General features: G+C 46.0%; 1 protein-coding gene and 1 long non-coding RNA gene across 2 annotated transcripts; both read right to left on the reverse strand.

Annotated features, from left to right (window-relative positions):
* Positions 1–1298: 1298 nt before the first annotated feature.
* On the reverse strand, positions 1299–19334 carry si:dkey-261h17.1. Its single transcript, XM_027008460.2, has 5 exons — positions 19169–19334; positions 9259–9360; positions 8810–8931; positions 3897–4025; positions 1299–3066 (listed from the first exon to the last, which is right to left on the reverse strand). The coding sequence occupies exons 1-5, from the start codon at positions 19242–19244 to the stop codon at positions 2875–2877; spliced, it is 621 nt and encodes a 206-aa protein (XP_026864261.2). The 5' UTR covers positions 19245–19334; the 3' UTR covers positions 1299–2874.
* Positions 10220–15128, reverse strand: LOC118240557. Its single transcript, XR_004775491.1, has 2 exons — positions 12071–15128; positions 10220–11987 (listed from the first exon to the last, which is right to left on the reverse strand). It is a non-coding gene; the product is annotated as an uncharacterized LOC118240557 (long non-coding RNA).
* Positions 19335–20182: the final 848 nt, after the last annotated feature.

Here is a 20182-nt window from a genome sequence, read left to right on the forward strand (position 1 = left end):
GAGCACACAGAAAGAATCCTTATTTGAAAGCACCCTTTTATCTTATTAATGTAATTTAATTATTCGGTCATACAATTATAATTATAACAGAAAATAAATCGGTCACAGTGACGTGTGTGATGTTTCTTTTCATTGGTTCTAGTAGTTGGCTTGTTTCCTGCTGTGCAAAAACCATCTTTTCTTAGAGACTGGCGTATTCTTCGGCATCTGCTGATTTACAAAATTCCGTGACCCTTTGTGCGTTTTCTTTTTTTCCCAGCTGCACTCAAACCTCTCTGCCTCGGGACCAGACAGGGGCGCCTGCTGTCGCGTTTGCGCGGAATCCTTTCTTCTCTCAGAAGCTTCCTTTTCTTCACTTCCTGTTTCTGCTGGTGGCTCTGCAGCTCCTCGAGGAGTGGCGCGCGGCACTCTGCAGTCATGTGCCTCATCTCGTATGTCCTTGAGAGATTTTTTTTTGTTGTTGTTTCTAGCAAGCGTGGCATATTTATGGCAGGGGCGGGGCGCGACTGGCCTTCACGGGGATCCCGGGGGAAGAATATGAGCGCCTCCTTTAGCACCGCAAATCTAAGGCCGCGGCGGGCCTGAGGCGAGGCAGGTGGAGGCAGAGCGAGGCGTCGACAGGGATTCACGAGGCGCTGTGTACTGATCTATTCCTTATACTTTTCCATTTTTTTCAACCCTTTGTTGGTTATATCTGGGTTTTTTGGGTTTTTTTTGTGAACATTAATGTCAATAAAATTAAGGCCTCAGCATATTGGTGGAGAATTTCGTCTTTCATAGAATCGGATTGAGGATAGTTTGGGGCTGGGGGCAGTTTTCTGGTTGATGGCTTTGGTTGTTACATAAATCAAAACGTAATATCTCAGTGATAAAAGTGTTGCACAAGAGGCCAACTCCCTCTCCCCAGTCCAGTGAGTAGCGGCCAGGACGGTGATCCTAAGGACGGAGTGGAAGGAATGGGGAGGCCTTTGCTCCTGAGAGCGCAGGGGTCCGAGCATGCTGCAGATCCAGCAGTGTGTGAGGGTGCATGGGCAGTAGGCACTGCTTCTGAGAAGACTCTCCCTTTCACTATGATCTCATCACCATCACTTATTCAAGCCAGCTGTTCACTCTAACAGGATTCCACATCAGCAAAGTGTTTGCTTGCTTGTTTGTGTGTGTGTGTTCGTGTGTGTGTGTGTGTGTGTGAGAGAGAGAGAGATGAAGCAATTTATCTCAATGTTCTCTCACAAAGAACCGGATTTTTGATGATGGGGATGTTGTGCGGTTGTTGTGAGCCTCAAAAATAAGGACCCGTCTTTATGTTCCAAAACTTTATTCGTATCCCAAACTTCAAAACTTCAGTTTAATACGACTGCAGTACACAGACCTCAGACTTAGTGGAACAGCGGAATGCCGGATACGTAGAAGAGTGACGGAAGGGCGGCGAGAAAGCGAACAGAGCAGGCGACTGCACAGGCCGACGACTGGTCACAGTTACCACGCCATCCTGAAACTCTAGAGTCTACAGCCTGTTGCTATGGTAGCCTGTTGCTATGGTCACAGTATTCTGTCTATGTAGTCTATTAACACACATTAAGCTATTTGCTTCACACACACACACACACACACACACACACACACACACACACACCTTCGGGTTTTGGTTCATGGTTTACCTGGCCGGTAATTGCAAGTGTCAATCAAATGTACGCATTAAAATGACAAGACTAGGACAAGTTTCAGAATAGTGACTAGCACTACATAGTTACACAGATATTGCAAAAAGAGCATAATACTGGTTTACAAACATAAGGCACAAATGGCACAAAACACCTCCCAGTCCATTAAAAAGTGAGATTTAGAAGTCACCACTCAACCCTGCATGTGCTGTGGGGGTTTGCAATTTTTGGACGGTGTTATGATCGGTGGTTTGCAGCGATGAAGAGTTTGCATGAGTTGTTATTCAGCCCCAGGATAGGGCTGTCCAATCACCTAAACTGCTAATCATCACATTGTCAATGTTTATATAATCAACAGTTGTATGGGACTCTTATTTCATCAGGAGATATTATTCACATGGACATATATGGATATTTCTACCAGCCATGTCACTCATACTGTTACATATATAACAACAAACAAATGCAGAAAAGACATTCAAACACACAGATGCATGCATGAATGTATGCAAACTTGCTCTCTCTGATTCACACACACGCGCACACACACACACACACGCACACTAAGTAAACGCTCTTCTCCCTCAAGCTTGGTTTTGGAGCTTGATTTCACCGTTATATGATTTACGGAGCTCAGAGGAGCAGTGTGCTCTTGGACAGGGAGATATGTAGAAGAGGCTGAAGGAGGCGGGACCTGCGACCGATCCTGGACCAGTCTGATTGCAGACACGGACACCAGCAGCCAATCACAGGAGAGGCCCTCCATCCCAGGCTTTTATTTTACACACCCCTTGTGCTCTTCATAGTATAATGGATTGTCATTATATAAGATCAAAATTACTACTGTCATCATTACCTGAACAACATAAATGTATAAGACTTGCAATTTTATTACACTTCTTAACAGTTGGAAATTTGAAGGTTTGGGTTGTGTGTTGGCTCGGGCAGGGGCTTTCCCCCGTTTCGATACCATGATTGACTTTGAGTTATTAATGTTTTTTTCTAACTATTTGATCCGATCAGAACCATCACCAGTGAATTTATTACAACAGAATTGCTCAGCGGTGGAGCATGCGCCAGATGTACTGAAAAAAAGGTCAGAGTAAGGACCGGTGCTTTACTGTGTCAGTCCCCCAGTGTCTTGAGTAGGCCAGGCTCTGTGTCTGTGGAGCAGGGTTGGGGCGCATGGGACCTGGGGGTGGAACCGACGCCCTCACAGCTCGGTATCGGCCGTCTTGCCAGAGGAGTGGCCGTTGGTGGCAGCTGGGGGCGTCTGGGTCTTCACCGCCTCGGTGGATTCCCCGTTCTGGCTGGGCTTCTCCTGCGTTTCGAGGGGTTTAAGGGGGGCCACGGACACCAGAGTGTAGCCCTGGTTCTCCTCTTCAGGCACGCAGGACTCATCAGCCTAGGGACACACACACACACACACACACACACACACAGATCTCTGGGTAAACCCATCTTCCTGCATCAGACCCATAAGAATCAAGTGTTGCTAATCATTTCAGTAATCAATTATAAACCTAAAAGGCTCTACTGATCGATACAGATGCAGCTTTCAGACGACTCCTTCCAAAGTAAAGGTTTTTTTTTCAGAGCTTGTGTTTATTCTGGAAAAAAAAAAACAGTGGAAGTCATTTGGCGTGGAGATCAGAAGGAGGATGTTTCATTCCTATGATGGCCCAGCTCTGACAGTCAGATAAGTGGAGTGATTTGGGGCAGCACTTCTGATAGGAGGAAGCCAGTTCCTTCTCACTCCACCATAAGCCTGGCACCTCTGCAGTGAGGTCATCACTGCGCGGTGAGGCCATCATTTTGCGGTGTCACCGGCCTGCCCGCTCTGGTCCCGTGCCGAACGCTTTCCGCATGGCTCCCGGGACTGTGCTGGAAAACACCTCCACTCTAACGCACACTACTGGGGTATGGATTGGAGCACAGGGGCTCGGTGTTTAAGGCAAGCGGATTTACAATCCCGCAAAAAAGGAGGTAAAAGCTAATCTAAAAAGAAAAAGAGGAGTGTATGATTCTAGGTTTCACACTCAAGAATACTTTTCTTAGAACAAAAAGTGAAGAAAAAAAAATCCACCCTTGAATGATGATGGTCACTACTTTATGAAACTAGCTTCTGCACTTTTTAGGAATGTATATGAAGTATGTGTCACTAGGTCACTGGATTAAAGAAGGTGCTCGTGTGTGTGTGTGTGTGTGTGTGTCACACTGGAGATTCCCACTCACCAGCTTTACGTCCTTGGAGTTGGTGCGGCGGTGGTGCTTCCACGTGTACCATCCTAGGAGTCCGGCGATGAGAGCCAAGCCAGTCACCAGCAAGGAAATGAAGACGGTGTTCCTCTTGGACAAATCGCCCTGCGCAGAGCAGAGAAGACAGGATAGGCTATGTGTCTAACTCACAGCAGCAAGGGGGTGTCAAGCACATCGATGATGCCACAGCGAAGCATAGTGACACTTCTGTAGTCACAACCTTGCCGTTGTGTGTTTTGTGCAATTTCCTCTTTGGGTTCAAGCTAAAAACATTGGGAGGAAAGAAACAGGCCACTTTTTAAAGCAGGGATAATGTCAATATATGTGAGACGTGCCTCCTCAGAATCTACCGAATCCCTTACCGAGTCTACCGAATCCCTTTACCGAGGCTTGTGAATCCTTTTACCGAGTCTACCGAATCCCTTTACCGAGGCTTGTGAATCCTTTTACCGAGTCTACCGAATCCCTTTACCGAGGCTTGTGAATCCTTTTACCGAGTCTACCGAATCCCTCTACCAAGTCAATCCAGGAGCATATGGTGGTTGTAACTATAAATATAAGCGTTTGGTTCCTTTAATGTCAGCATGACTTAAGTCAGAGGAAGACCCTGCAGCAGTTGAGAGGTTGGCTACAGCCGCTGAGAGCCCTTATATTCCCATGACGTGGCCTCTGTAGTGTCTACAGAGTGGGCAGTGGGGAATCTGTTCTGTGAGAGACGTGGAGAGTACGGTTAACCAAACACCAGGGTCAGTGTGCAAGTGTGTGTGCGTTGGCGAGTGTGTGCGGATGTGTGTATGTGTGGGCATGAGTGTGTGTGTGTGTGTGTGTGTGTGTGCGCGCACGTTTGCGTTTGCAAGCACACACCCAAACAATTTATAAAACGATGCTGATCATAATGATAGGCTGGTATCTTCTGCAGCCATGATATTTGGCTTACACTTAATTAAACATTTATTTTTTGACATATCCTCTCATTTCCATAAGTCAAAGTGTTCTTATTGTACATCCTGTTTGTGAAATGTAACCAGTTAATTCCAGTTGTTGCTCTGGTGCAACCCAGATTTATATCTTTAATCAATGCTCCATTCCTCGAAATGGTCAGTTTCCTGTGAAATCCTATTTAGGTTAAAATTTGACAGGAAACACCAGCAGAATTCAGTAGCAAATCCATTTCTCTCAGTACTTGATACAGTAGCAGATGGGTAATGGGGCTACATTTGGAAGACACCTTTTAGTGATATGCATGTATGTTCTTTTTGATTTGTAGATGATTTGGAAGAACCGTTCAGGAGGCAAACGGCTTATAAGTGTAGAAGTGACTGTACTATGAACTGTCCTATATGTCTGGCAGCAATACTGTAGGCCTGATGTCAAACCACTGATTGCTTGGAGGCCATTTTAAGAGTCATTAGTCTCCCTCCGGTCTTTGTCCAGTTTCTCTTTACTCTCTCACCAGTCTCCATCCAGTGTCGCTCCAGTTGTTTGGGTATCACATGGCTAAATAGGTAGTTGGTATGTTTATCTTTGTTGTGCTATGTTCTAAAAGTAACTTATGGTAAACAATTTATGAGCAAAGGAAGCATATGTTCCACACCAGCCATGAGTCTCTTGGTAAGCGATGGCTGGCAGTCTTGTCAGTCTTGCGTTCTATGTGCTCATTAGTCCTTGCTGTATTTCCATAGACGTCAGGTGCACATCTCAGAATGAGTAGAATGAGTAATGTCTGTTCTCTCTTCGGCTTAAACAGAGACAGCATAGTATAAGCCATGGCAGGTACTTAGAGTTAAGGGACTTTTATAGTCCTAAAGTGGGCTTTGTGTTTTCGGTTGACTTTATCTAGCCTCACAAGCTGCCAAGGAAGGAAACTTCAGTCGAGAGAAGATAGATTTGCGTCCTGAGGCTGTCCGGGGATGTTTTAACGTGCAGCGCCACTACTAGGAGATCCGCTTCTACTTTCCACTTTAGAACTACCACTAAATCATTCTTTCACACCACGGTTTAGCCCATGATGGACCGTGTGCTTCCACTTCCTGTGGCAACAGTTACCACCGCAACCACCATGAAGTGGTCAGGCAGAGGAAGTGAAGTTCCATGGAGGACGTACACCCCTGCAAACATCTGTGCATATCTGAAGGCTGTGATGCATATCTGAAGGCTGTGATATCATAACACTGGGGCTAGTGTGAATGCTAGAGTGTTTTGACCTCGGACCAGTAAATAGAGGAATTTTTCCTGGGTATAATATGAGCATAACTGATCAGTGTAAGACTGATATTCTAGACTTGGCATCTAGTGGTATTGACTGCAGCTCCTATTGCAGTAGATGTCACTTTTGTACCTTTTGCGAGCTTTTACTCTACCAGTTCAAAGGTTTCTGGATGCAGGTCTTTTGCCCAACTGCTCTGCAAGCCGTGTGCAGGGCCTGTGGCCTTGCAGATGGCCGGAGGCTGTTGGGACAGTGTTTCCCCCTCTCTGCTAGGGACAGAGAAATCAGACCGGCGTTCTATTAGTGCATCACGCAGATTCTCCAGATAACACCCGGATTATAAGTGCAGGGGTTTGCAGAGAAGCTGCTGTAGAATGAAGGCTGGTGGGGCAGGGTGTGTGTGTGTGTGTGTGTGTGTGTGTGTGTGTGTGTGTGTGTGTGTGTGTGGTGGGGGGGGCGGTATGTGATTATAAAGGTGTTTGAAGAATCTTTGGAAATAACATGAGAAGAAAACACATCTGTCCTTCAGAAAAGGGAGTGGCCACAAATATCCCAGTTATGGGAATATCTCGCTCGGAATATCTCACCAGATCATGTTCTGCTGTTAAACATAGGGAGAGAAGCAGGGAATAAACCTCTCAGTGTGAGAAGTGCAGGAATGTATTGCTAAATATGGATAATATTCCCATGTGAAAATGTGAAGGGTTCCCCTATGAGACATGCCAGCCTAAAAGAACTAATGACAAAAACTAGATTATCATAGATTAGTCTTGCTAATCTATTCAGTATTCCTGTGTAAACATGTTTTCATTTGACCCTTGAAGTCATGGAAATATTTACAGACACTTAAACAATGTCTTCAGTGTTTCTCATAGAGTTTAGCCCCCTCCCCTACTTTTAAGTCCTGCATAGCAAAACAGGAGAATAAAGTTCTGATCTTCTCTTAGTGTTTGTTTAGTGTTCATTTTACTGTCATTCACTAATCAAAACCATGGGATAGTCATAAAGACCACAAAATACCCACAAACACCAGCTTGCGTTCATGTGAAACATGCACAGACTCTGCTGCTATTAAACTGGTATTCAGGAGGGTGTAATAGGTAGAATGTCCTGGAGGGTGTAGTAGTTAGATTGTTCAGGAGGGTGTAGTATTTAGAATGTTCTTAATGGAGGGTGTAGTATTTAGAATGTTCTGGAGGGTGTAGTATTTAGAATGTTCTAAATGGAGGGTGTAGTATTTAGAATGTTCTGGAGGGTGTAGTATTTAGAATGTTCTGGAGGGTGTAGTATTTAGAATGTTCTGGTAGGTGTAGTATTTAGAATGTTCTAGAAGGTGTAGTATTAATGTTCTGGAGAGTGTAGTATTAAGAATGTTCTGGAGGGTGTAGTATTAATGTTCTGAAGGGTGTAGTATTTAGAATGTTCTGGAGGGTGTAGTATTAATGTTATGGAGGGTGTAGTATTTAGAATGTTCTGGAGGATGTAGTATTTTGAATGTTCTAGAGGGTGTAGTATTAAGAATGTTCTAGAGGGTGTAGTATTTAGAATGATCTGGAGGGTGTAGTATTAAGTGAGACGTGGTAAGGGGGACTTGCTGAGACGTCCTGTTGTGCAGTGTTCTGCTCTCTTACAGTGCTGCATTTTGATGTGTGGACCAGTGTAAACACACACAGCTCAGTAAACCAAAATACGAACACATCCAACAGAAAGAGATGTATGTGCATTTTCAAATGAAAGTCTGAGCACGTCAATCCCAACCACTTGTTCTCTTTAATCTCACTAGAAACTAGGGAGGACATATTTGCACATAATAGAACATTTTGTATGACCAACGATTTGAATTATTCCAGGAGAACTCCAGAAACAGGACTGTAACAGGAAACATGACTGTAAAGAACTCCACAAATGTGCCTGTCACAGAAACGGGTTTGAAAGTGTTTTCATTTCATTGCTTTCTGTATTTTCCCACAACCACATCTGGGTATCCGTTTGGAGAAATGGTTAGAGGTATAATCCTGATGATCAATTTTCTTTCCTCTTGCTCATGTCTGCTTCTGTTTCGCTCGTGTAGGTGACATCACGGTAATGATGAACACGGTCAATATACTCAGAAGTTAAATAAGTTAAATATGGAAGTTAAATATTCTGCTTACAATTAAATGTAATAGGACAAAGTGCATTTGGTAAATGTGCTTAAGCAATATAGACTACAGGATGTTTTAAATTTTGAATTACGAGGACCAGATGGACCCCGAGAGATACACGACCACCTTTCACTTTTAAGCGGTATGTATTTTTGTTATGCTCACTTTGGACTTGCCCATTGGCGATCATTACATTTTTAATGATTGATCAATTAATTGATTGAAATCTGGAGGGTGAGGGCTAGCATTTGTTTCCCCTACAAGATCTGCAGGCAGTCACCGCCTTTGGCATGTATTGTCATGTCACCATTCATCCACTGTTGTAAGACTGCAATGGACCACTGGCCTGACTCTGTGGAGAAAGAGCCAGTTGAACCATGGATGCACGTGGCATTGCCAGCAAACTAACGTAGGTCCCAACTTTTTCTTTCCAGCCACTGCTGACTCATCGAATCATTGCAGTAATTTGGTGGTACACTACTCTAATAGCACTGAAACACTGTAGCAAATCACTCTCAGGGCATGTCAGAATCACTCACCGTATCAGAAGATTTATTGTTCGTTGTGGTCTGGTTATATGGGGTCATGGTAACATTCTGGCTGCTGAACGTGGTCTCATTTTGGGGTGTGACAGAGGTTGTAGAATGAGACATAACGGAATCTGTAAACAGACATGTAAGAGTCAACTCAGGGATTGAACTTGTGGTAACGTTTTTCACTGAGGTGCAGTACAACCCAAAAGCCTGTGACCGCTACCAAAAGCTGAAGACTGTCAATGCTTCTCAGCACAGTGGAGGATATAAGGAAGCAGAACACAACGCCCAGTAGCATGCCACATCTACCATGCTACATACGCAAGCAGCTTAAACATAATGGTTCATGAATAACGATAGTTAATGAGAAGTGCCACTTTAAAAGGGTCACCCTGAACTGTCAAAGCAATCAATCACGGGAGAAGACATGGAAGCACAGAGGAACGGGTTCTTACCAGTGGCAGTTGAGAAGTTAGCGGTTACAGTTTGAGCCGTTGAGAAATTCTCCGGCATCGCGTTGTCTGGAGCCTCTGAAGTGAGATTCTGCCCCCGGCAACCTAGACATGGTGGGTCGTGGACGGTGACGTTAGCACAGAAGTGAACAGTCCACTGCAAGCTGTAATGATTATCACAGAATTCAGCAGTGACTGGGTGAAAGGCTCTGGAGGAAAACCATCTGGGTCAGATGTGTGTACCCGTCGTCCGTATCCCATCAACTTCGCCACTCTGTAACTGTTTTGTACGGCCAAGTGGGGGTGGTGATGGTGGTGGTGGAGGTGGAGGGGGCGGTGGGGGCGGTGGTGGGGGTGGGGGTGGTGATGGTGGTGGTGGAGGTGGAGCTGGGGATGGTGGTGGTGGCGGTGGAGGGGGCGGTGGGGGCGGTGGTGGGGGTGGGGGTGGTGATGGTGGTGGTGGAGGTGGAGCTGGTGATGGTGGTGGTGGAGGTGGAGCTGGGGATGGTGGTGGTGGCGGTGGAGGGGGCGGTGGGGGCGGTGGTGGGGATGGGGGTGGTGATGGTGGTGGTGGAGGTGCAGCTGGGGATGGTGGTGGTGGCGGTGGAGGGGGCGGTGGGGGCGGTGGTGGGGGTGGGGGTGGTGATGGTGGTGGTGGAGGTGGAGCTGGGGATGGTGGTGGTGGCGGTGGAGGGGGCGGTGGTGGGGGTGGGGGTGGTGATGGTGGTGGTGGAGGTGGAGCTGGGGATGGTGGTGGTGGCGGTGGAGGGGGCGGTGGGGGCGGTGGTGGGGGTGGGGGTGGTGATGGTGGTGGTGGAGGTGGAGCTGGGGATGGTGGTGGTGGCGGTGGAGGTGGAGGTTTGGGGATCGGCTTCGACCTTCTATTGCAAAACAGAAGCCGCCCTGAACTCACGTTCTCCAAGTCTGAGTTTCCGAGTTTCATCCTGCATTCATTTTTTTTTTCTTGTTTATAGTCTATTACGCATGTGAAATATGCACATTCTCTTGTTAAGATGACGTGTCCTAGAATGTTAGTGTGCCGTTGTTCCGAAGATTTCCTTACGCCAGTAAACTCCCTGCCTTTTCCTATGCAGGAGATACAGGATGGAAAACCAACTAGTTGTTAGCACTTCGGAACGCTGTCAGAGATTGATTCCAGCTAGTTTAAAGCAATTTCTCCTTCAACATAATTTGTCATGTTGTGCCTTTACAGCCTTGTGCCTCATACTACCTCAGGTTACTTTTTTCATCCTCAGTCGGTGAAAAGGTATCTTTTTATTAAGCTTTATCCAATTCTTTGCCAAAACCAGCGAGCGAGGTATTCCGGGGAGCAGCTGTCTCCGCAAAGCATCCCCGTGCCATTCCTAGCACGAGGGTGGCGTGTTTGCAACAGAGGTGGACGATGGGTTAAACAGGCCAGCCTCTGCCCGGCCTCCACCAACCCCCACCGAGCAGCACAATGTGGTGTTTGCACAGGCACCCTGAGTAATTAATAGCTTGAGTGAGAGGTTAATGCCTCCCCATCCTGTACAAATAAACGTCACCCTGGAAAAGGCGTGACGCTCAGCTCTGCCACACCTCACCGTGCTCCCTTGGACAGGATTATCATGGTAAAACATGGACATTTTTCAGGATTAACTGTATCAAATGATAACGCACATAACACGGCTTTTGGATCAAGCTTCTTTTTTGTTTGTTTTCCTCTTATTTCAAAATATTACAGTATGTTGTCAATAAGGTACTCAACTGTGCTTACTTGTCACATGTATTTAATAAATGTGCCACAGAGGTGTATAGATTAAACCAAATTATTATTGCTAAAAACCTGAATTATCTAGTGATCACATTCCATTTTAACTGTGAAACCCAAGGAGTGTGCTCCTGTCCGAGCTGATCCAGGGACTTTTACTGTGGCAGCAGCAGGCCTGAGACATTCTTCATGACTCGGCATGTCCAGCTTTCAAACTCATTTTCACCCAAGCTCCAGAATTCCAGCTGGAGCGCACACTGGCTGACATGTCCATAACGATGTGGAGGGTGCGCCCTTCCCCTGAGGAGCAGGATCCTCCAGCCAGCACACGACAGGGTCCGCTGGTCTCAGCAGGTGTCGGGCCATACACCGGACCTTAGAAGATCAGATCCAAACAGTGACATCTTGAACTGTGGATCTCAAATCCAATTTCTTCTAATTATTAGTGTTTAATTGAATAATTAATGCTGACTGCCCATTCTGTCCCGGGTAATGGGACAGTGGAAAATCTGTAGTACGTGTACCTAGCTCTGTAGTTTGAATATGTATGTTTTATCCATAAATTAACTTTCACTGATTACAGAACCCAGGAGGAGATTTTGGATTTGAGGTGCAGAATTACAAGTTTCCCCACAGGCCTGTATTTTCAATCACTTTTTAAAAAGTGCTGTGCACATTCTTTAGCAGTACATATACACAGCTTGCTGTTACAAACGCAGCCTTCAGTTAAAGGTTCCCCATTTTGGAACCAAGCTGTGTCCTCTAAGCTGAGCTGCTGTAATGGGCACCATGAAGAACAGGTGATATATTTAAGTGGCTGTACTGGGCATAATTCCTGAATCTCCTAAGAGTGTCAGTAAACCAGTACCCCATGGCTGACATGTCCATGGATGTTCTAACTTCCCTTATGAGAACCTGAGAACCAACAATGCACTGCTTGCATTCTGAGTAGCTGGATGCATCCAAAGTCATTATCCTTACGCTGCACAAAAAAAAGAAAAGAAAAGTAAATTCATCAAAGGGCAATGCAAAAATGTACCAGAGCGAACAGGGGTAAACACTTACATCAGTGCCTCAGCTGTCTGAGGGTTTAGGAGGGGACGCGCCTGAATGATGACAGACGAACCTCTGGAGCCACACAGCTGGGACATTCATGCTCTGTGGTAAGCAGCATCATCTGGCACAAGCCGAGAGTCAGGTTTTGGAATGAACATGATGTAAACTAGCGTACAGCTTCACAGTGAGCATGCAGAGTTCAGCTTGGTCCCTCCTGACTATGGCTTGTATCTCAGAGATTTGCAAATGCATGTTTCCCGCGTGACTATGTAGATCACATATGCAGAGGGAACATGTAGGTCCATCTACCTTGTTTATTTGTAATGTATCAACAGGACATAAAGGTCTTTATGCCTTTATGAATTTGTGTATGTGTAGAGTGCCAGGATCTGCACATATTTCACATAACGCACATAACTCTATTCCTATGTTTATATCCTGGCCTGTATCGGGAAAACCGCTTCGATTCCTGGGTTCAGTGGAGAACATGGAATACCCTTTATACAGGATCATGCACTCCCATGTACGGCCGCTCATGTAGGTTTCCGCAGCAGAGCAGGACGTAAGCCAAAGGGTGGGACGAGCTTAAAGATGTTTCGCTTTTGTTCCTGTTGCCATAGCAAACTGGGCTTCGGTAACAGATGTTTGTATGGCTGGAGATGTGTAGCAGGCATGTTGGAGGCAAAGAGCCAGGACCTGGAGCCAGACGGGTAGGGGTCAGGATGGGGCCCGTGAGCCACGCTAAAGCCCAGCGACAGTCGCCATTCATTAACGTGTGAGCTTATGGGTGTTCAGATCCCATAATGCTTTACTCACATTCTAGGACGCGATACACCCCGGAAGGCATTATCCGTATGTTGTGGTAGCGGCACTAAACTGTGTTAAATTTGTGACATGTTCCCAGCTTTTGTGTCGGGTCCTGCTCTCTTTTAACCAGTGATTGTCTCCTGAGATTGTGGGCCAAGTGTACATGCACAGAGCCAAAGCATTCTCTCTCTGAGCTCGTACTCAAATAAGAGAAAATCACTATGAGTGTTTCACAGTGTAGAAGCCAGGTTTTGCTGACAAGGCATCGATGGATCAACCTCACTTTCCGGCCTCATTACCACACACCTTTAAGTGCTGGAGAACACTGGATATGAGGTGTTCCTGAATAGCTTTTTTTTGGTCAAGCAACATGCCAACATCATATCATAAAATCACATCTTCAGGTGTTGGCAGTGCTGAGGGAAAGTGTGAGGCCCAGTGCAATCTGCAATGTTCCATCCCCAGCAGAACAGCCCTGAAGACCCAGCAGAACAGCCCTGAAGACCCAGCAGAACAGCCCTGGAGACCCAGCAGAACAGCCCTGGAGACCCAGCAGAACAGCCCTGGAGACCCAGCAGAACAGCCCTGAAGACCCAGCAGAACAGCCCTGGAGACCCAGCAGAACAGCCCTGGAGACCCAGCAGAACAGCCCTGAAGACCCAGCAGAACAGCCCTGGAGACCCAGCAGAACAGCCCTGGAGACCCAGCAGAACAGCCCTGGAGACCCAGCAGAACAGCCCTGAAGACCCAGCAGAACAGCCCTGAAGACCCAGGAGCCAACATTAGGGAGTCCACCATGATCCAGCTCAGGCTGCCCATGGTGTTACATAATCCGCCATGGTGAGGTAATGAGGTCCCTTAGGCATCCAAACTGCTCATAAATAAGCACACACACCCCCACCCCCGAAATAACAGTGCTTCCACATCCTGTCTCAACAGGATGTGAGTGTATGTTTAAGAGCATCCAGTGCAAATGTGCTGGAAAATGATGACGACTCTGAAGAAAGCATGTGCTTCCTCCTCACAAGATCAAGTGTTTAGTTAAATCCTACTTATAACTGGAATGCTTCATGACAGAAAATAAACAATCTTCAATTTGTGCTTACTTTGCAGGCTAAATGCTGAATGCGAATACTACCTCAGTAATTATCTACTAAGAAAGACCACTAATTTCTCAGTCTCATAGGCTGGTTATCTTTACCACCGAGATGGCCATCCAATAATAACCCTTTAACTCTGACATAACCTTAAGCTCCAGAAACGTAGGAGCAAAACCAAACTGGATTGGCAGAGCAGGAAGCCTTAAAAGGTCAAAGAAGTGGAGGCTGTTAATCTGTTCTGCGTTTTTCTCTGAGAGGGGTTAAAGGTGTAGTTGCTCCACCCGCCGGTGCCGCCGTTTGTTTTTTTGTTTTTTTTTTCAACCGAATGGAACGGGGGTGAATGAATGAATCATATTCCTGTCCGTCAAGGAAAGCTGTCTGTGCCCCCAAGATGGTGAACAGGATGAGACACTAACCGTGTTTGGATTGGTCTGACTGAACCGTGAGATGGAAGCTGGACATGCCATGAACGCTCCAACAATACCCTCAATACAAAATGTTCGCAATACTTCCAGTGCATTGTGCCGGATCCGACTAATTACAGAACAGATTCTTTTAATTACACATGAGTTCTCATATTCAGGTTGCCTGCAAGGTCTGATTTATAGTAGAGGAAAGGCCAGGCTTGCTACAAGCACCTTGGCAGGAATGTGATGTCTGTGCTGTGCATCTGATGAATGTCTGAGATCCTGACTGTGGTAGATGTGTGCGTATGTGTGTGTGTGTGTGTGCTCATACCGTCACTGAAGTTGTAAGTCAAGCTGTATTTGTATGAAATCCTTGTTTCCTAAGACACATTCCCCCTTTTTATAACACACGGAGGAGCTTTCTGTTCCTTCGAATCGCAGCTGCCAAGCCCCACCCACAACTCCAACCACAGTTCACAACTGCAGATGTCTGTGGACTGCGTCCAAGCTCGTTGTGCTTGACATGAGTGTGTAGATCGTTCCAAGGCTTTGTGTAACTGGATATCTAAATGTTGGGTCCACTGCAAGTTTAACCTACACGGTGCCTTTGGAGAAAGCCGCATCAGGAACGAGAAAAGGATGGGGGAATTGTGCGGCTTTGAGAAAGTTTTTTTTATTTTTATTATTATCATTTTCCTTCACAAAAAACGAAAGTTGAAATTGTGGTCTGTACCCTCCCTCCTCTTGTCTAACCGTTACAAATCCCCCGGGTTCTTCGACACCGTGATGAACGGCTGGGTGGGTGGTGGGGGGGGGGGGGCAGTCATGAGAAAGTTTTGCTACTCTAAGAGGCAGGAAAATGTTTTCAGTTAGGGAACATTAGACAGACTGGCTTGTGTTGTGCTGCTTGGTGGACGTTAATTAGCCTGGGTAATTATTGCAGCAGTTAACCCCTTAAACCCAGATGCAGAAGGCCCTTTCTGCTTTATGATCTGTATTATTCTCTTTAAGTGCTAGACTACCTTATTGCCATAATTGTGACTATTATGACATGAAAAGAGCATGATGGAAAACAGCTGAAAATTCCTTCCTGTGCACAAAGTTCCAGTTTAAGTCGACATCATTTCTGATTTCTGAGTCAGGATTGTGAGTCGTTGAGGTGGAACAACACCATACCATATGGTGGTCAAGCAAATATTTCTGATATTATAAACAAGCTGTTAATTTGTTAATCAATTCTTTCTGAATCCTTGCGGCCACAGCATTACTGAATTTGTCATTGCCACACTGATATTTTCCATTGTTGTGGTGTTGTCAAACTACTTTGGTGATGCAAGTGGTAGGCTCAACGAATCTGATGTCGGAGTTTCCACTTGAAGCAGAGTTGTGCGTACCCAAGGGCTAATTATACTCCAATATTTTGACTCTTTTTGGACGCTCCTGATGCCAGAGTTTCTCATCCAGAATGAATGTGCAGCAGTGGGAGAAAATTCAATTGATCTTAAACGTCCAACAACTGTAAACCTGCAGTGGTTCACCAAGCAGGGAACAAAAGTTTAATGAGAACAGCATTAACCGAAAGCAGAGACGTGAGTCCAAATGGCCTTCTGTTGTTCGTTAAATGCATCTAGCAAACAAATAGCCAACATGAGGCTTTTGTTCAGCCTTTGCCTGCCTGTAGGTCTCCAGAACCAAGTGTTCTTTCACACATGATCATGGTCAGGTTGTGCGTTGTGCTACAGACATGTATTATATAATCTTATTGGCTATAGGGTGCTCTTTCTTTGACCTTATTCATACACTTTCAAATAGTGTATGAAAAAAGTCAGGTTGCCAACTACTCGGCACCAGAGGGTTTTTTTCCGGAGTTGGTCTAATCAAAATGACTCTCTCTCATCGGTCATTAACCATGTCCTGCCGAGTTCCAGTCATTCGTTCACTTCACTAATTACACAACATCCTGATCTGTTGACTCCCTTCAGATAATCCACACCCGAAGCTAAGTGATGTAAGCCATATCATCATACTAAAGGCCCCCACACCCTTGGTTCCATGACGTTAGCAGGGGTTTGCAGACATGCGAGGCCGCCAGAAGGCATGGTTTAAGACCATGAGAAAAACGAACGACACTTTGCAGTCCTAGTTTGAGTTGGCTCAAGACCCAAATGGCTGCCAAGGAGCATGCTGGGGACATGAGGCAGAGAGAAATGAGGTCTCTCGTCTTATTGGTCTCCCCCCCCCCGCCCCCCAGTGGCGTGCCTCTTCTCAGCACCCTGGCCATCTGTCTTGCTTTTATCACCGTCTCTATCATACTAACGGCATGTGGAAGAAAGACACTCACAGACATCAAATTCCCTTCCCTTTGTGGCCAGACTGTGTGCCATTGTGGGGTGGAATGCTTGTCAAATTTGGCATCTGCTCTCCACTGAATGGCTTGGCTGTTTTAATCGGGCCAATAAAAATGTCAATCAGGCTATACTGGGACAATGTTAAGACAGTGAGCATGGTATCCACTAAGGTCTCTCAGCGTTGTAGTTGAAGCTGCCCAAGGTTCCCACAAACATCGCCCACTGTTATTCTGGTTGTTCGTTGTATCATTGAAACTCTGGACACTTTTCAACTACACATAAATAACTTTGTTATCAGTGGAAACAACCCTGTTCCTGGTCATATTAGGTGTTGTGGTTAACGAAGTGCAAAAGGTTTCTCCCCAAGTTCCAAAAAGCTCTTAGCTTTAATCATCTCCGGGTCGGCCCTTCTGCCCCTGCGCCATCCCGTTGATTAACGGCCGAGTTCTTGTTAAAAGGAAAATGGCTTAACTGAACTCTGCTGGTACTAGCATGAGCAGATTGTTAGCTGTGCTAAGAGCATTGTCCATCGGACCGTCTGAAGAGTCTCTCACGCTACCCCTCCTCCATCTTCTTCCGTAACAGAGACTTCTGTGTCGACGGGTCTCTGACAGCTCTGGACGGGGCGGCAGATCATCACTGAGGGTTTGTGGGTAAACCTCAGCTCAGACAGCAGGCAGCTCCACCCCCACTCATCTGCTTGGCCTTTCACTTTGCCGCTAATTCAGCGGGGATGCTTGTACACAGAATACAGAAGAGGAGCAGCATGTACTCCTCTGATCGACTGCAAGTGCTTGATGTTTTAGATACGATATAAGCGTTAACACACTTGGTGATTGAAAACCAAGATACCGATTAGCAGTTATCTGTAAAACATTTCCCCAGATGCTTGTCCATGTCTACTAGCTCGAAGTTTTATATATTTTTAAAGCGTCCAGAATCAACCGCCCTGACTCTTTTGGACTAATGACACAAAATGGCCCGTGGCTCCTTATTTCCAGCAGATATAGTTAGAAGGAAAATGCACAGAATGCTTTCTGTCTGTGCTGACCACCCCTGAGCAAAATCTCTAACATTAGTGCCAACTGCACACACATGTCAGCAATGTGCCAGGCTGGTGAGAATGGTCATATGTGGTAGTCTTTGGTTTCAAATAAGTGAAGGGTGGGGTCTTAACAGCAACACCTCCTTGCTGTTCCTAAACATTAAAATTAAGATTAAGATTAGGATTAAGATTACGATATTGGCAGACATTCCTGTCTGAAAACTGAAGGGTAACTGCAGTGTTGAAAGTGTCTGAGGGGAACCCTAAATGAATTCCAGGACACATAAACTTTAAACAGCATGTCACAAACAAACTTAATTTGCTCTTTAACATAAAAATCGATATAATAATCAGACGAATCTATCTTTGTGTGTGCATGTGTGAGTTTTAGGTCACTACTTTGCCCCTCTGCTAATAGCACACACTGTAATGCCTGTCTATGAGTTTAGCCGTTACAGACAAACCCAGGGCAGCCAGAAAGCTCTGGAAAGAATATCCCCCTGAACGGAGTGACATCTTTGTTCCTCACACACAGGGCAGGTGTCCAAGTAGGACCTCACCCTGCAATTAACAGTAGTAGTGGTGGCTTCACCTCTCTCTCCTTCAGTGGGGATGAGTGGGGGGTGGGCTTGGGTGGGGCAGAGGTCATCCTCTACCCCCCTCTGCCCCCAAATATGTTTGCTCCCAACACCTTCAGACCTTTTCCTCAACCCCCGTCTTGAGTCGACAGACATGCGGTCACCTCCCCAACTGCAGCACAGCACACTTCAGCCTACTGAGTTGTAACGTAAACACGCGTTTCTCCTTGGATGAGCATTACGAAAACACAGGAAGGAGCACATCCTATGCACAGCATCCCAAACAGTTACCGTCAGGTTTCCTGTCACAAACATCAGTAAGGGAGGGTAACAGACAAAAGAAAATTTACTCCCGACTGTCTACCACTGACCGCACTTACGTCATTCCTACACACACGCGCACACACACACACACGCACATTCCTGCCCAGCTTCACCCAGTCAGAGGGTAGGATGTGCCCCATAATTACCCTCCACGGTAAGTTTCCAGAGTGGACCAGGCTACCTTTGTTCCACCTTCCCACTCTTTTTTCTCCAGGCTGCTCTGTGTAAACACCGCTAGCTGCCCACCACCCAATCAGCCCGGCCAAAGCTGAGTACCTTTTACAGCGCACCGTAAAGTCTCAACGAAAAGCAAACTCATGAATTACTTTTTATATTTGGCTAGTTAGCTCTCCCAGCAAGAGTTTGTAATATCAACCAAGAACCCGAAAGCTCAAATAAGGAACGGTGGAAAAATTCTGTGGTTCAAACAGAAAGCCGATTATCGGCTCCAATGCGTTTGAAAAAGAGGAAAAAACAAACAAGGTTTCCTGTACTTACGGAGGAAGAGCAGAGCACAGAGGAAGAGTGCCAGAGACATCCTTCTCCACGTTTCACTCATTCTCCACATGGCCATGCTCCGTTGTGAGCGTGCTGAGCTGTGTGAGTGTGTGCTGGAGCGTCGGGTGAGGCCTGGGTGTGGGTGTGCACTCTGCAGGACACACGGGTAGATAGAGTGTGGTTTGTGCTCCTGTGTTTTTATATACAGGGCCCCCGCCCCCCCATATGTTCCACACCCCCTTTCTCACTGGCTTGTCTAACTTCTCCCCTTTCTGCAAGCAAGTTGGGCCACCTTTTACTTTTGTATGAGTGTGAATACACACACACACACACACACACACACACACAGTGAGAGAGAGAGAGAGAGAGAGAGAGAGAGAGAGAGAGGAGAAATAGCTGCAGAGTGTATATTGAAAACTATGATATGCATTTAGTGCGCTACATTTCTGTTTTGTACCTGCAGGATAAATCATTATTATTACATACGGTTATTATAGACTTCAAACAGAATTGCTTCACAGATAAGAACGGTGTTATATTTGCACACTCATCATCATCATAGCAGCATCGTTCTTCCAGGTCATTTTACAGCCTTTAGTCCACTCTGCACAGATGCAGACTGGATCTGCTCTTTGAGGGACTGCTATGGGGGCTAGCTTTGAGACATCCCGAATAACTGTCCTACCTCTGTGGTGTCCTACCTCCTCAGTGTCCTGTCTCCGAAGTGTCCTCTTTTCTCAATATCTTCTCTCCTCAAGTGCCAGTCAGTTTCACTTTTTATGCATAGCCAAGCAATTAGTGGAAATTTCAAGTGTCACACACTGGGCTGAGATGGATTTCACCATCATTATTCATTTTGAACCTGAATCAGAAACACAGGAACACACACCCACACTCACACGCACCCACACCCACACCCACACCCACAAAACATATATGTCAGTTAGGGTAGTTGAAACCACCGATTGTTTGTCCCGAACACTACGCAGTGATCTTTCACATGTAGCTGTGCGT

The sequence above is a fragment of the Electrophorus electricus genome, chromosome 22, assembly GCF_013358815.1.
Source record: "Electrophorus electricus isolate fEleEle1 chromosome 22, fEleEle1.pri, whole genome shotgun sequence".
NCBI classification, from domain to species: domain Eukaryota; kingdom Metazoa; phylum Chordata; class Actinopteri; order Gymnotiformes; family Gymnotidae; genus Electrophorus; species Electrophorus electricus.

Excerpts from the sequence above, each read along its gene's own strand:
- si:dkey-261h17.1 (XM_027008460.2), bottom strand. The coding sequence starts at position 19,244 with ATGGCCATGTGGAGAATGAGTGAAACGTGGAGAAGGATGTCTCTGGCA. Across the intron at positions 8,932-9,258 it reads TAACTTCTCAACTGCCACTG|ATTCCGTTATGTCTCATTCT; the intron begins GTAAGAACCCGT and ends GTCTGTTTACAG. Across the intron at positions 4,026-8,809 it reads ACAATAAATCTTCTGATACG|GGCGATTTGTCCAAGAGGAA; the intron begins GTGAGTGATTCT and ends TGCTCTGCGCAG.